The sequence below is a fragment of the Lonchura striata genome, chromosome 1A, assembly GCF_050655825.1.
Source record: "Lonchura striata isolate lonStrDom1 chromosome 1A, ASM5065582v1, whole genome shotgun sequence".
NCBI classification, from domain to species: domain Eukaryota; kingdom Metazoa; phylum Chordata; class Aves; order Passeriformes; family Estrildidae; genus Lonchura; species Lonchura striata.
In genome coordinates, this window is record NC_140741.1 from 22,189,325 (window position 1) to 22,206,744 (window position 17,420).

The 17,420-nt window shown below is 41.0% G+C and overlaps 1 protein-coding gene across 9 annotated transcripts in view; it reads left to right on the top strand.

The window, feature by feature from the left end:
* The window catches only part of TBXAS1 (thromboxane A synthase 1), a 242,173-nt gene that overhangs the window by 170,462 nt on the left and 54,291 nt on the right, over nt 1-17,420 (top strand). For 7 of the 9 annotated variants that reach the window (XM_085568338.1, XM_021536482.3, XM_085568340.1 and 4 more), the window contains one exon: nt 5,400-5,714. The exons of the other annotated variants lie outside the window; for them this stretch is intronic. In XM_085568338.1, coding sequence (XP_085424464.1) covers nt 5,400-5,714 — 315 coding nt within the window. The remainder of the gene's footprint in view (nt 1-5,399; nt 5,715-17,420) is intronic. 9 annotated transcript variants of the gene reach the window in all.

The following is a 17,420-nucleotide window of genomic DNA, read 5'->3' on the forward strand; positions in this document are numbered from 1 at the left end:
GTTATACAAAATCTTATCAGTCTGGGGTTTTATTATAAATATTAAGATCAGATCAGACTGGCCAAAGTCTGCTCCCCTTTCTGAATCATCACCCAGTGCATTTTTATTTTTTGCTTTAAATTTAGTAATTTTTTTTTAAAGTGCGATTTATATTGCTTTGTAAGACCTGCCTGCCCACTCACAATAAAAACACTGCAGTATTTTAATTCTGCTGATATTAACAAATGCAAACAAAGGAGTTTTATCTGCCAGACTGAAGTCTCCCGGCCTCTCTTGAGCAATGGTCATACCCTACAGTCCAACAGAATCCAAGTCCTTCCAGAGCTGAGCATCACCTGTGAGAGCACCACATCTTCAACCTTCAGACACACAAATTTGAAGGCGACTCATTTGATCTGAGCTTCTGTGTTCAAGCACAAGGCAAAAGGAAACGGTCTCTGAAATGTTTTGGAATTGGATGTATTGGCAGAGAAACTGGCTTTTCTTTTGTGATTTAACTGAGAAACCAAATGAAGCCTGCAAGCGTTAGAGGTCAAATTTGATCCTTTCAAAGAAATTTGGCTAAGTAATAGTTTTAGTGGGACTGCATTCTGTGCTTCTTTTTCTAAAGGATCTGGGAAGCCACTGCAATGTGACACAGGTTTGCCTTACCTAAAAAGAGGGTTGCCAAATCTAGCTTATAAAAAGCTTCCTGGATATACATTGACTTAGTATTTTTTGTACAAGTTTGCTGAAATAAGATGCAAGCTTTCTACCTGACAGCTAAGGATTCTGAAATCTATCATTTTGAGTTTGAATCGGAGCATTTGAGAAAGACTGGGAAGGACTCTACAGTTTATTGTAATTTGTATTATATTAACAGCATCACATTTGCATGACTTTTAAACCACAGCAAGTGCTTTACAGACTATCAAGCAATTATGTCATTTATTTTGAATCCTTGATTCATCATGAACTAGATTTTGTGTTTCTGGGCTCTTTAGAACTCAAAATGCAGATCTGAACTATCAGAGTGGTACAAAAATTGAATATAATTTGCAGAAAATATGATTGAAATCAAAACATTAGGAACTAAAATTCAAATGGATATATCATCTGGTAGTTTTCCTTAAGTAATTTTTTACTTTAGCTTGCAGAGAAGGTGAATGTTGGATTAAGTTATTTTCTGACTCGGAGACAGCGCAACTGAGAGGTTTTAAAAACTTTTATTTTCAGTCTTATGTGAAGGGTGAGACAATAAAGATGTTATAATTCATGCTATCACAATCAGAAGCTAACTAAGAATTTGAGAATTATCTATAAAATTAAATTCCTACAGTTGAACAGCTTAATCTTTCTACCAAAAGCATGACCCAAGGGTCTCCTGGATCCCCAAAGCACGGTGAATTTCCCAGAAGGTCAGCTGCCATGCCAGCCTCAGATACGAAACCACAACTCCCTGCTTAGGATGGAGAGAGCTGGAGACATCACCCTGCCTCCTGTGAGAAAAGTCATGCTGCATCTCGCGTGTGAGTGGGACATCTCCCTCCTTCTGACAGCTGCAGAGCTTGGGAGCCGTGATTCGAGGAGGGGAGGTGGATCCTGGCTGCCTGGCCTGCCCGGCACGGCGCGGGTCCGTTCCACAGCGCGAGCGCGCCGCTCGTTCCGCCTCCGTGCAGAGCCATTTCTCTGCGTGGCCAGGTGATGCTTAAGGAGACTAATGAGAGGAATGATACGGCCCAGAACACTGGTGTCAGGAAATATACTGCGAGGTGTCTGTCTTGGGGAAGCTGTAAGCGGAGCTTGTCTTATTATATATTTCAGAGGGGATGTCTGTGTCACCGTCAAGTTAGACATTCGCCCTGTCCCACGCTGCATTCAAATGATATGGTTTTTGTTCAAATCCTAGCTTTCCATTCAATTATCATTGGCTTAATGACAGGGTCTGTGTTATACAGGGGCAAATCAAGAGTCCATCGCATTAGCACGCCGTTCTTTTGTGGCAGGAATTTGTCTCTGAGGCCATTGTAACATAACTATGCAAGTGTCAGAGGACAGGATGGAGGCTATTATGGGCTCCTGCTTTTTGTGAGGAATATCAAACAAATGTCCCCAATGGAAAAAGGAAGCCAGCAGCTGGATGTGATGACCAAAGAATGTTTTTGTGCAGTGGCACTGTAAGTACCTGGTCTGTTGTTAAATTAAGAAAATAATGTAATTTGTAAATATTTTTTTTCCTTCTGCTGTCAGCTGAAGTGGAGAAACCCCCCCTGTGAATTTTCTTGAGATGCTTTTTCCTTATTTCTAGCACTTAACAATCCAATTATATTTGGGTTTATGCTAGTATTTGCCTTTATTGCCATTGTTAAGGTTTGGAATCAGAGCGATTTTTCCATCCTGATGGTGTGGAAAAAAATATGTTTCATTATGACTTGTTATAACCCTGGAAATCTTTTCTCTCGCTTGGGTTGAGGACGATTTTTTATGTGGCACTCTATACTGATGCCTAAAGTGAAGCAGAATGAAGCATAAGGAAGAGAAGCTTTGCTGAAATATAGCTCCTTCCAATGTGTAGAATTATCATGGAAGAAAGCTTGCTTCTCTCTAATGTTATGCTTTCCCCCCCGCCCCCCACATTATTCAAGTTGTTTTTACAAATGAATGTTGTTTTTGCAAGGTTTGTTTATGAAGGCATTGCTCTTAGCAACCCCCGCTCACCTGTGAGCAAGTTACATGGAACAGATCAGGTATCCAGTTTTTTCTGGATAGGATGACCTTAAAAACATTCTGCAACAAGACAAGCTTTTAAATTCCTAACCAAATATATTATGTGAGTAATAAAAAGAGCTCCTCAAAATGGCCACAGAGGCATTTCAGAGCACATTCCTGGGAATATTCACTTGTGCTGGTATTCATTAAGTTTGCTTTCAGCAAAAATTCTCATGAATGAAATTCTATTCAGTAGTCATTATGGTTATTACTTTGCTATCACAGCAATAACTCGATGCTTTGTATAAGGCCAGGACCTGATTTTGTTTAAGGCTGGAGAAACATCTTACAGGGTCTCCAGAGAGTGTATTGTCTAAATATAAGACCAGGCTCATCTAACAGCTCATGACTGGAAACAGCAAAGCCTTAGAGGGCAATGGGTTTGTGTACAAGAAAATTCACAGCTAGAGAAGGATGGGTGCAGAACCATAGCAAATGCTACACCTTTTGAGCTGCAGGATGCTACAGTGCTACAGTTCCACTGAATAGGAATGTAATTATACGTTTTTATGTTATGAAGGTAGTTTGGGTGATAGTGGCTAGTCTTGCAGATAAAGAGACTGTCTCTACAGATGCGATTCATTACTACTTTGAATTTGTTTATCCACACACTAATGAACACACTGGAACTGGACTCTCTTGGTTTGGTTTTTTGTTTTTATTGTTTTTTTGTTATTGTTTGTTTATTTGTTTGGTTTTGGATTTTTTTTTTTGTTTGGTTGGTTTGCTTGGTTTTTTCAATTTTAGAAATGGCCTAATACAAATATATGTACCAGGGAAATCACTGAAGCACAGGCTATGTCAAAGAGTTGGACTCTGAGTTGTGCAATACGTGAACTCCCAGGATGTGAATAAACTTCTCCTTCTCAGAAAAATTAAACGAGATTTTGAGCTATTCACAGCTGAAGTCTGCATGAAGTCTTACTTCCTCCAATCTACAGGAACATAATGGAGCAGAGGTTTCCTATCATGCTGGTGGGAATTGTGCCTAAGTCTAGGCACAGGGAAGTGTTTTCAGAGCTGCAGCTCATTTGCAGAGCACAATGTCTGTAACAGGTTTTTTGTGTGCCTTCACGTACTGGTGGAAAAGCACGTCTCCCATGCCTTGGGGGTGATTCAGTCTGACTGGTGAATGTGCAGAGTCCTTCGGCAGGCACTGGCTGCTATCCAGAGCATTGATTTTTGGGTGTACCAGGGTGCAGGATGCTCATTGGGTACAAGGTACAAAATGGAAAGGTTCTGTAGGGTGGAGGGAAGGAGCTGGTAAAGAGGCACTGTGCCAATCCCCTGTGTTATTCAAACCCCAAAATAACCATTCCTCTGTGCCTGTAGATCGATCAGAACAGTTTGTTGGCAGCAGAGCTAAGCACAGGACACTGAGTATTTCTCCTGTTTTCTTGTCTCATTGCTCTCTTTCCCCATGTCGTGCGAAAAATAAATAATCTGATTAAGTCGTCTGACATTTATAATTAATTACTTCTTCCTTACTCTTATCTTGTTTGCCTGTCCTTTTCTCTAGCCCTTCTTTTTTCTACTTTATCTCTCAAACATCAGATCCAAGAAATCATTCAAATGATTAATTTTTAACAGATAAATACAGTTTACATCACATTCTTTTCTTTTGAAGAAAAGCTTGGTCCCTTCTTTTGTCCATCCCACTGCACAAGTTGTCATGTTCTCACACTGCAGTCACTCCTGAGTCCTTGAGCTATCATGTATTCTGTTGGTATTTGAGGAATTGAAAATCAATCACACTGCCTTATGGCTTAGGTTCAGCACAATTCTATTATGCCCACTTGCAAAAGTCAATTCAAACCTTTGGGGTTATATTTCAAAGCCTAATCAAGCTTGCTGTCCACACTGGTTGAGAGTCAGCTCACTCTTGGCCATAGGTCTGTTTATTAGAGCTTTTGTATCAGAAACTAGTGTGAAAGAAACAATTCTCATAACAGGAGGATCATTCAGCGGGCATTTTGCAAAGACAAGCAGCCCAAACAGGTTTTGTGGTAGGGGAATGCTTAGTGTTTCAATATGGTTCTGCAAATATGTTATTGAAAAATTGTTTTAAAAAAGACTATCTTGTTACAAGTGTTCATAACTGTACTTTCTCGTAAAAAGATGTCCCAATTTACTGAGATTAGATTCCAGCCCTGTCACACTAAGCTAATATAGAAAGCAATGTAGAAGCAACCCTGAATGTAGATGGTGAGCTCCATGCTTTGGACCATAAGAACAAATGAGGATGGTCCATCCAAGCAGATGGACCAGCTCCTCCAAGCATGATTTGTGCTGCCTCCATCTGGCAGGTGTCTGTGTCAATCTCCTGATTCCCAGCAAGTGCCAAGAACTCAGCCTCAGAATAAAAGAATCTCTGTGCAGAGCTGGCCATTAGGAATCCTCTGTGAAGGATACATCACATACCTCTTGTGAATTGGGGGCAGATCAGTCTCATCTCACTGAGAAGAAAGCAATGACAGGCTGTTACTTATGGCATTTCCACCTGATTTATAGAAGCCTCCTCATTCAGTGCAAGGCTGGTGGCCATTCTGTACGAGCCAAGCATGCTCTATAAATAGGAAGTAGCTCTCTGCTTCCATCTCCCATGGAAGGCATTGCTGTGTGACCCATCCCTCATGTTCCCTGTCCTGCAGAGGCGCAGAGATTTTCTCCAGTGGATGCTTGATGCCTGTGACTCAGCCGACTCCCTGGCAGCTGGGTGCTCAGATGTGCTGGGCCCATCTGCTGCTCCCAGACAGAACGAGGTGCCTCTGGCTGGCACAGCCCCATCTGAAAAGGCTCAGAAGATGCTAACAGAGGATGAGATAGCTGGCCAAGCCTTCCTGTTCCTCATTGCTGGCTATGAGACCACCACGAGCACGCTGTCCTTTGCCACCTACTTGCTGGCCACCAACCCGGAGTGCCAGGAGAAAGTTCTTCAGGAGGTGGACGAGTTCTCTGCAAAACACGTGAGTATGATGTGCTGGTCTGGGGCTTTGTGCAGGGAGCAAGTCAATGTAAATGTATGAACACAAGACATGGCCTAGAAACTTTGTGTCATAGTGAATGCTTAACCTTTAAAAAATATTTTACATTATTGAAATCAACCAGCTGTTGTCAGGCTCTGAAACTACACATTTCTATTTTTCCTCTTTTACAAATGCTTCTATTGTTTTTCAGGTCTATTTTCTTTACTGAAGATTGTAGGAGCATAAATAGTGTTCTTACAAATCATAAACTTCAAAGTATTGTTTTAAATGTTCTTTTTTTTTTTTTCATCTAGCCGCAGAATGTATGTGTAAGCTTTAAAAAAATTCATGGTATCTAATTCTCTTATACTGTGTTCAAATTACTTCACCACTATCTGTATTTGCCAAGGCCATTTTTGTTTACGTTTTTGTTATTTACTTGTTTCATTCATATATGGCAGGCCTAATTGTGCCCTCATGTCTGGTGAGTTCAGCTGACTTCCTTAAGGCCTGCCAAGATGTGAAAGTGCAACGTGGCCTGGAGTATGGGCAGTTTACTGGGTGATGCTGGGGACAGAGTTGCACACAGGACACCTTACTATGCAGCCCCAAGGAAAGTATGGTTAATCTCATCAGTTCCTGAAAGCTGACAGCCTAGGAATCCAAAGGGGAATTGCTGGGAGAGCTATCCTACAGGATAGGTGTATGATGCCATTCATATGACAACTCTCTCTTGATGAGGATGTCAAATAGTAAACATTTCAGTGAAAGTGTGTAGAAATCTGAGTGAAATCAGTCTTTAGCTGGCTGGTTCGTTAAAGATATTCCACACAGGGAGTCCACACATATAGGCATGTGTACACGGACAAGTAGTGTACTCCTGCATGCACAGATTCACCATCCAGCACAGCTGGTAGTGGGGGCTGTTGGGCACACACTCTATGCACTTCAGGAGTTTATTCTGGGGTAGTTAAAGTCTAGCTCTGTGTCTACCAAATTTCCCTTAGCAGTTGGTCTGGTCCAGTTCCAGTTAAAGGAACCCCTGCACTTGGAGGCTGCAGTGTGAGCCAGTGCAAGAGGCTTACATGTGGGTGTGATTCTGATTCAAGCTGGAGAACTAAACGGACCCTGCCTTGTGTATGGTCCAACTGAGCTGCCATTCACTATTAGTAATGTTTCAATAATAATCAAATTCAAATGCTTAATTCTTGACTTTCTTGGTTCTCTATGAGTATTTTGCTAATAATTTCAGCTTTTGCACTGTCTAGGAGAGGTTATGAAGCTAGGGACACTTGTGGCAGAGAAATCTGTGCAGAGAGTTTGCACTCAGATTAATTTCTGCTCTGTGCAAAGTCTGTATCAGGCTCAACTCAATTTGGTGTCCTCATCCCAAACCATGCCGTCCCATGTCATATATTGATTGGAAGTACCTTTCAAATAAATTCCTATACTTTCTGAGTTGTCAGGTTTAGCTTTTGCTGTATGGCAAAGGAGAAGAGAGGGAGAGAAGGATAACGATTCATCTGCAGTCCCCGATAACAGGAAATTTGTAGATCTGATCTGTGCAGCCCCATCCTTCAAAAGATTTCCTTTTATAAACAGTTCATGATTTGGCAGGGAGGCGGGAGGGGGCATTACAGTGCTCAAGGAGTCCATCCCAGAATAACGAAAAGGGTACAGCAGTTCAGTCCCCTCAGTGACTTGCAATTAACTACTTTTAGCCTAGAAAATGAGATCTATGTGAACGGTTTGTGAGTTACAGGAGCAGAAGCTATTTTAGAACTGGGTATATATAGATGCTGTGTTCAGTTGTCATGCAAGAGAGAGGAAGGGAGGGACACAGAAGCTACAGACTCAGTTATCAAGTCAGTTGCTAAGAAATTTGATTAGGTTATTGCTTGTACGCGGCACATCAGCTTTGCTCTTATCAAGGTGCTCTGCAATTTTCAGAAAGGAAGGGCTTTAGAAAGCCAAAGCATGGGGAATGGTACAGTCAGATTGTTTTGACATGTGGTGGAAGATTGTTTTGATTTGCAGATATGCAAGGATTAAACACAGTACCCTCTTCAGCCAAATTTATACTTGGGTAATTAGAACTACAAAATGTCCTCTACCACATCCCCCTTCTGTCCTCCATCCATTTCAGCTGGCCAATGCAGCATGTTTTATTGCCCTAATCTGTGGTGTGGAGCTGCAGTCTGATTTTACAGCAGCTGCTGTGTATCATCCCAGAGATGATTGTACTTTGGTGGTGGACAGAGTGATTTATATACTCATTTACCAAAGTTTATAAAGACATGTGAGAGCCATCTGAGAAAAGGTGCTATAAATGACAAGCACAGTTCCAGCTTTTTGGCACACCAGTCAAAAACACAAAGCATGGTGACCTTGTAATAGCCAGTAATGGAGCAATGTTGGTCCATCTGGGCAGACAGCAGCATTTGGGTGGCTCTGGGTGTTGTACTTGAGGACACCCCTGTGTGATTTTCATTTTTAGTGTCTTGCACTGTGGGTACATTGGGAGAGCACAAAGGGGATGGAGAAAGCTAAGGCAGTGCTGTGTTAGAGATCCCTGGGCAGGTGTGGTACAGAAATCCAAAGCTTGGTGCTGGAAGGTCTAGTCCCAGTGCTGGGAGTTAGAGAAGACAGGACCCTGTTATCCTGCTCTGTTGTGTCCAGCCAACTTTGTTTCAGAGCTGTCTTGGGAGATCTCACTGCCAATCTCCACTGCACAGCCTGAATAGACTGTGGAGATAGCACTTCCTGGCAGGTGTCCTCAGAAAACAGTGTCTGAGTGAGTCATAGGTTGTCATCTTTTTCTTTTTACCTCCAGGACCATCCTCATCTCCTTGCTAGAGGACATTTTAGGTCTTTTCTTGACTGACAGCTCAGTGTTGAGGCTTCGTGGTGTCTCTTTGCCTCAAAGTTAGAAGAGGCACCTGCCCCATTTTAGAGTCTGGCAGGCAGGAGAAGCCTCTAGCCTCAGTTATTGTAGAGGGCAGGACTCTGCCCCCTCACCTCTGTCTGAGTCTTTAGGGTGTAGGGAAAGGGCGGGCAGAGCTTTTCATCTCTGGGGAAGCAGAGAGACAAAATACTGAGTGGTGATTACTTGTCACCACACACTGCATCTTCCCATACTACTTTTGAATCCCTGTGTGTGCTCCAACTGTACTGGAAAAGCCAAGTATAAGTCTTCTAGCACACAAATAAAAATTCAAATTATAGAGACTTTGACCTGACCCTCTTCATAAATCCCTTGGGAGTGTAGTGTGTGCCCTGTGAAGGGTAATCTAAAAATAAGATGCACCTATTTGCTGCAAGCTTGTTGCTGGGTATGCAGCTTGCTTTGATACCATGAAAGCAAAATAAACAAGATGAAAAGAGAGTTAAATATGAACTAGTGGGGGCAGGACGCTTACCTCTGTGTCTGTATAAAATAATATTACTTTCTGCAGAGACCACAGATCTGGGACAGCAGAGGGGGGTCAGATCCCCAGATGGGTTAAACTGGTACATGTTTGGTATTAGTACAGGAATGGTGATATGCATCAGCTGGGGGGCAAGCCTGGTATACCTTTACTAGTATACCAGTACATGCCTTTACTGGTATGTACCAGTAAAGGAGGGCATGGGGAAAAAATGAGAAAGGTTGCTATTTCAAGACCAGATTATTTTTACAGCATTTGTGGCTAACCATCCCTGAACTGTTAGAGGCTATACAGTTGTGAAAGAGATGTTTTTTATCCACATTCACCAAGTGAGAAAGAATGCACCCATGGTCTTCACCTCTCCGTTTCAGTCAAAAATCATCCCTGTGCAGAGGTTTTAAAGAGCCCTTCACGAGACACATTTAGGAACAGTTTTTGCATGTGTGACTGATTATTTTATTGTAAAAGCAAGTTGATTTTTTTTTTCATGTGTGTGTGGGTGCTTAGCAAAATAATAGAAAGCCTTGAGCACATATATTCATTTTGAGCAGCTGAACACTTGCTTCTGAGTGCCACTGTGTGCTCTGAGCTGCTAAGCCACAGAGCTTAGGGCATGAAAAATTGCATTTTCCATGCGGGGGATTCCCATCTCACAAGAGATGTGGGGACTCTCTTTTTTCCTCTATTCCCATTTTAGCATTTAAAAATGCTAAAATCTCTCTCCCTTCCTTGTCCCTGCTCTCAAGCCTGAATAATTCACAATTATATTTTTTTGTTGTTGTCGTTGTTTTAATGGACTGCATAATTTTAGACAGGAAGAGTAGTGGCATAAAACAGAGTGCAAAAAAATATAGGTGACCAAACTAACGTCTCATAAGAAGTCATTTGTTACCCTGAGGTGAAATGTGGTGAGTGGGTGTAGGTATGTGCTCCTGATCTGTTGCAAAGTAAACACATCAGGTTAAACCAGTGAAACGAGGTCATTTTCTTGAGGGGGAAAAGCAAGCATGCTTGGGGCAGCTAAGGAGGGCAAAAGAGGCATGAGAATTATCTTCTCTGTCTCCATGCAGTAAAGAAATCCATACTTGATGGTGCAGAGCATAGAAAAGCCTGTAGCGAGAGCTCCCTGAATTCTAATCTCGCCTTCAGGAATAATTCACTGCATATTCTCAAACCAAGCCTTGCATTAACAAACAGGTAGACTTGGTGCTACAAGTTTTGGGGATTTTTAGCTCATATCTATACAAAGGTGTCATTACTTAAAGAACCACAGGAAAAACGTTGCACTGAGCATTACAGAACCTGAGATGTGCTGCTGCACTGATATGTAAGGCTTCAGGTCTGGTGAAGGAAAGAGTAGCAGCTCACTACTCCTTGCTGCTGATGCCTATAAATACTTCCAGGAGCCCTGACAAAGGTGAAGGAGAGCACAGGAGTCAGGAGAAGTAAATAAAAGTGAGTACGTGAAAGAGCAGCTATTACCATAAAACATTCATTGGAGACTGCAAGACTAACTGTGTTTTCCATTCTATTTTAAAAAAGCTTTGTACTACTCTTACTTATCATTGCTTGATATGACATTTAGAAACATCGGTGCGAGAGGAATGAAGAACAGGATGAGACACAGCATGTCTCTACTCCATTAAATTTCCTATCCACACAAAGTACTAGTGTAACAATTCAGTGCTGGTGTGACTTACCAACATTTTCACCTCTGTCTAGAGACTGTAAAATTTAAAGAAACTTTAAGGTCCTGCCATCATACTCTCTCTCTCTATTTAAATGGAGATATGGAGATTTTTCTTTGATATAAAGACATCTTTCTGTTTCTATAAAGACTTGGTTTTATATAGCTTTAGGACCCAGGAATATTTTAAATATCTTTTATTGAAAATGTTGACCAGACTGTTTCGTCTGTATTCTTTCATGTCAAAAGTATTGAATGATACTACTCCAAAGTCATTGCAATCCATAGTTTCATATATGAAAAAATACTCTTTCATTCCTCTTTAACTGCTGTGTGTAGTGAGTTGTGAATAGCCCAGGCTGAACTGGACTGATGCATAATCTCCTCATTTATGATTGATGATTTTGGTGCTGTAATTCATCAGACATACTGGGTGGGGCAGTTGCTCATCTGGGGTAATTGTCTTCACTGATATGAGTGGAATCATACTAAAGTTTACACTGGCTTATAATTCTATTCTTCACACTGAAAACCTCCTTCACTAATACCTCTGCAGTCTAATGGAGATGGCTTATTGAAAAGGGATTTTGCCATTTCAAAATTTTCCCTTCCCATAAAATTTCTAGAGCAAAGAGAGGTGGGACTATTTTTATGGTGTCTCTGTGCCTGATTGAGTACTTTGGATTTTTTAGCAGTCTATGCAGAGAGTCTCCTTGGTAGCACAGACGGTTTTCTTTGAGCATTAGTGAAAATGAGAGGTGAAAGTCAGAGAGATGTCACTGTCAGGGAATTACTACAACAATTTACATGAGTTTGGTGCCTTTCATGCACTATCTCAAGGCTTTGTGCTCTCAGAAGCTTGCAACTACAGAGACTGAGCTTCACTAAGGAAATATTGCTGACGGTGAAGGCTTGCATTTATCAAGGGAGACTGAATTGTAAATAGTGTGCAGAAAAAAAGTCTACAGAAGAGAGCTGCTGTTACACATGCATACACATACACACACAAAACATACAGAAGCAGGAAGCACAAACAATATTGGTTGTTGTTGCTGTTTATTCTCTTGAATGAAATTACACTCTTTGATTTCTCTATTTGTTTAAAAAGGTGCTGCAGAGCCTCCCATCATTTATGAATGTCAGCTGTCATCAATCAGTTGTTTTTTTTTAAACAAATAGAGAGATGCTTTTAAACATGTAGGGACTGAATACTGTTAGGTTATATTTCTGCAGTTCTTCATGCAGTTGCTCAGTGTCTGAAATCAGTTACTTATCTTAGTCCCATGGTGCTTCTGTACATACCAGTCAAAGGTTGCTAAGTTAGGACAAGACAATAAGCCTTTCCCCAAATTTCCCCTCTGCTGTAAGTATCTAGAATATACTGATTTGAAATGTAGGCTGTGTCCTCAAGAGACCCAAAGTCACTTCTCTTGGGCAGAGGTTATTTTGACTTGTAAGTCTTATGGAATGTCAGCCACTTAAGCAATTTTGAGATTCAGGGCTTTGGTATCTCTACCATCTTGAGTCTCTGCTCTATAAAGAGAGGTATCATGAGGAAAGTCTTGAGTCCAAGCTTGCCAAGGGTTTGTCCACTTTGCCCCAAACCTGTTGCTAGCCTTAAATGCTGAGGGAAACTCTGAGGTGGAAAGGTTTGGGCTCAGTTTGCTCACTGTGCAAGCCGTAGAAGGTAGCTCTTTGCACAGGTTGCTTTCCATCCCAGGCACCCTCTGAGCACTAGGCAGAGAAGTTGTCCTGGAGGCCTGTCTGGAAGATCCCTGTTTCTTGTTCCTGTGCTTTGTAGGCAGCCACAGTCACCCTTTGGCTGAAGCACGAGCAGGCAGCGAGAGTGTGACCAGCCAGGAACTGCATGAGAGCAATTCTTCTTGCTTGCCATGTATTTGTAGTTCTAACCATGTATCTACAGATGCCTGCTCTCCAAAGGAGATAAAGACTTTAAAAGACAGTTAAGACTTTCAGAGTCAGCTTATTTATGATATGCAGAGAGTTGAGTTAATCAATTGGTACGTCAGAGTATCTTTTAGGAATGGTTTGTCTTTGCTATTTTGGAAATCTACTGTTAGCTTATTGGAACAAATTCCACATTTTAAACTCCAGTTGTATCTTGACATTGTACTTCTTCCTTGACTTTTCCAAACCTTACTTCTTTCCTAGGAAAATCCTTTTCACAGCTGAGAGTAGGTGATTCTATATGGCCTGGAAAGAGGTGTTGTTGAGATGATTAATGTACCTTTATTTCAAAGAACTTGTTGTTGTTGACACTGCAGAGTTCATTTACCCCTTTTCACCCAAGAAAAAGAAATAAAAAGAGAAAAAAAAAAAACCTTTCATTTTTCCATTTGTTCAGGCCTATCAATCTCTTGTCCATAAAGACTAATTTGTCTTTTGCTTGCAATGTCACATGTTGCTCAGTGACTCTGCCTTATTGCTATTCTTGAGCAAAACTGTGTCTCGGATAATGTATGCTAGACAGATACTCATTTTCACCCCTGAATTTTCTTGATATTTTGCCATCCTCATAATAATTGTCCCACTATCACTGCTGCAGGGTTCATGGTAAAGAATAAATTTTTCTAGTAGCATGGAACATTTAATGGTAAAGATATTAATAATGTAGCACTTTAAATGTGATTAGACAGATTTGTTTAAAAAGAAAATAAAGGGAAGGATGCATCTTCCATGTCTTTCTATTCCTTGTCCCCCTCCTTTCCCCCCTTACATTTCAGACTTTTATTGAGAAGAGAGCATATTTGCTCTTAATTTAAGGAAAAATACCACTGCTGAGCAAGAAACTTGTTACAATTTTTTCCAGGATTCGTATCCAAACTGCTCCTGTATATGGTGATTAACAAGCTTCCTCCAGGGACAAAGTAAGCCAAATTAATATCAAAGCAATATCCAATCAATTTTTATATTCATATCAGTGTTAACCTTTTAGCTGCAGACAGGTAACATCATTTGCAGGGTGGAACATAGTCCCAGGTAGAATTGGTAGATCCCATTTTTTCACTGGGCAGTTGAACCTTGTAGAAAGAAGCAAGGAGATAAGCTGAACCACAGTAAATATCACCACTGCTCTTCTCCATGACATTGGGAGGGACATGTTCTTACCAGGCTAGCCATATGGTAGGAAAAGAAGTGAACAGGCCATGACTTCTCAGGAATGGGGATGCCTTCACAGGTGTAAGTGCCTGTTCTTTGAATGGCAGCTTGTCTAGCCCTCAGGAGTTTTTCAATATAAAGTAGGAGTCCAGCCCAGTAAGGTATCATACTATTTTTTTTTTCTTCATGGAAGTTAGGCACTAAAAGTTTCCTAAGTTGTGTGCTGTTGTATCATAAATACTTAGCAAAGAAAGAGAATAGCTATCAATAGGCACAACCTCAATGCAAAAAAATTAGAAAAGCTAAACCATCTGGCCCTTGAAAGAACTTACAAATGAGAGAGGGTGGCTTTGGACATCTGTGTCAGGACCCCACACTGTGTGTCAGCATTAGCAGCCAGTTGCATTCATCAGGCAGGAACTTGTCTCCTGGGAAATATTAAATACTAAGCTAAGCAGAGAAGCATTTTTAAGCTGTATGTTAGTTAACATTCATTTGGGATGAGACCCCTCTGTGTTCCCAGACTGACAGGAAGGTTCTTCAGAGTGTGAAGGTGTGTTGGCCCAGTCGTGCCATCCTTGTCTGCTGCAGGAATCTCCACTGAACTGTCAGCTTCTGTGAGGCTTTCAAGACCAAAGGGTAAAATCTTACTTTAACAGCATTTTACCTTGTAAGGATAATAGTGACTCTTGAGAGTTCTGAAAACAAGTGCCACTTTCATGACAAGGATTTTCCATGGGCCTGTAGTGACAGGACAAGTGGCAATGGCTTTAAACTAGAAGGGGGTAGGTTTAGGTGAGATTATTTATTGTGAGGGTGGAGAGGCACTGGCACAGGCTGCCCAGAGGAACTGTGGATGCTTAATCAGTGAAAATGTTCAAGACCAGGCTGAATGGAGTTCTGAGCAGCCTGGTCTAGTGGAAGATATCCCTGGTGATGGCAGAGGGGCTGGAACTACTTTAAATTTAAGGTCCTTTCCAAGCCAAACCATTGCATGATTCTATGGGCAGAGGAAGAGAAGGAGAAGCATTGGGGAACAGTTGATAAAACAAATCCTGTTTGTGCACCTGCGCTTGCATGAGAGAGAGAAGGAGGGAGAGAATGAATGATGACTGAAGAAAAGAAGGTCTTTCATCTGGAAGTTTCACACAGACCCCTTAATTGCACATATTAAATGCATAAGGTGCAAAAGTTGAGCTGAGGAGAACACATGCCTAATTTATTAAGAAACAGCAAATCCCCAGCAGCAACCAAGAAGAAATTAAAATTGTATTCATCATATTCATAGCTTAAAAATGATCTTAGCTTATATGAATGTGAGGTCAAAATGGAAATTTTCCTCCAGGTATGTACATAAATTAGGAAGCATTAATAGGAAGTAACCAGTCCATTTATTTGTCAATAAGCATATGAAGTGAAGGCTGAATGAGCTGGTGCCAGAAGGAGTGGAAACTAGTTTGCATTTCATGATTATGTAAAGCAGTTTTTGGTAGACTGAACTTCTTGTGACCTCCTCTCCCTTTTTTTCCCCTTCTTTACCACCCTGGCAGAACATATGTATTTAAATAATTTCCATTTCTTACAATATGATTTTGCTACTTTTAATCAACATCAGATGGCTTTTGTATTGTTTGCCCTGCTTCATCTTATGCTTCTCTCTTAATGTGGAAAGAAAGGAAAGGTGGTGTTTCTGGGTGTGCCCTTACTCTAGAAATGTGATGGTCTTCCAGTGATATGAGTGAACGTTTCCTTACTTAATCAGCTAGAAAGACTGGTGCAAAGGGAGTAGTGAGGAAAACACAAAGGAACGTAGGAAACACATCCTGTCTGAAGACTGTTCCGTTTCAAATCAGTTACTATATTTTACTGTGTCACAGAACAATTTTTCACTAATATTTATTGAATGGGTCAGGCTGGAAGGGACCACAGGGGGTGCTCTGGTCAGCCCCCATGCTCAAGCAAGGCCATCCTAGAGCAAGTGGAACAGGATTGTGTCCAGATGGTTTTTGAATATCTCCATCCAGTCAGTGAGGGAGACTCCACACCCTCTCTGTGCAATCCATTCTGGTACCTGGTCACAGTAAGGAAACTCTTCCTCAAATTCAGGTGGAATTTCCTGTACATCAATTTCTGCCCATTGCCTTTGTTTTCCTTTTGTTATTGATGTATTTGAAAAAGCCTTTCTTGTTGTCTTTGACATTCTTGGCCAGATTTAATTTTGGTCTCTGGCCTTCCTTTCTCATTTCTAGTTACTCTCATAACCTCTTTATATTCATTCTAAGTGGGCTAACCCTGCATCTCCTGTGTATTTTCTGCTTGTGCTTGAGTAATGAAAGAAGTTCTTTATTCATCCATGCAGGTCTCTTGCCCCCTTTGCACAATTTCTTGTTCATTCAGATGCATCACTCTTGAGCCTGGAGGAAGGGATCCTTGTAACCCCTCTTCCCTGTGGGGTCTGCTCCCAAGGGATCTTTCCAAGAAGATCCCCAGAGAGGCTGAAGTTAGCTCTTCTGAAGTCCATGGTTGTAATCTTACTTTTTACCAACTAATTTGATGTCTGGTTTTCATAAGACAGGTTATGGGACTTTTCCAAAATCAAATCCTTTAAAGCAACGAAATCCACCTGTACATCAATGTGACTGGTGATGTTTTGAATGTTTTGCTCAGTGCCCCACAAGGGTTTTTCTATGCAAGCAGTCTGGCCAGAAGTGGAATTTAACTGCTGCAGTAGCCACTGGGATAGGCATTTGGGGCCTCGATCAGGGGAGACTTCAAACTTTTTTACACTAGAAATGCCAGTTGCTTGTATGGAGTAGAATGTTGGGCTTCTAACCAAGACTGAGTAGATAAATAGATGCTTGCATGCTTACCATCCTTAGTCAGGTCTCAGATGTAGTGAGTCTGAGAACTTGATTACTTTTTCAGTCCAAGGAATTATCCTCCCTGGCTCTCACTGAGGCATAGCACATTAAGGCATGATGTGCAAGCAAGTCATTCTTTGGCCCTATTGACTCAATGTTTTCCACCTGTATGGAAACTGTGCTTTCAGAATTAAACAAATTATTCCTATTATTTTATATGTAAAAGATTCTGCTTTTACACACATCTTAAAAAATGGATTTCAGAAAAGACTCTGTTAATAAGCAGGAGGGAAAAAAAGGTTTCTGGTTTTTTTGTTTGGTTTTTAATGCTTTACATACCATCAAGTTTTAAAATGTAATACAGATGATTTTGATCTTCTTCAATAGAGGTTTTGAATAAACTTTAATATCTTTTTCAATACGCCTAGCTATACTTAAAATTTAAAGGAGAAAATCAAGAAGTCAAAAAGTTCTGAACATGGGGCTATTATCCACAACCCCTTGCTGCTGTTGTTGATCTAAATGAAGGAAAAAGGAAGAAACATTATGTCAGAAGGTCATTGCATAGTGAACTGGAACAAAACACTTTTAAAAGCTTTATCTTTTTGGA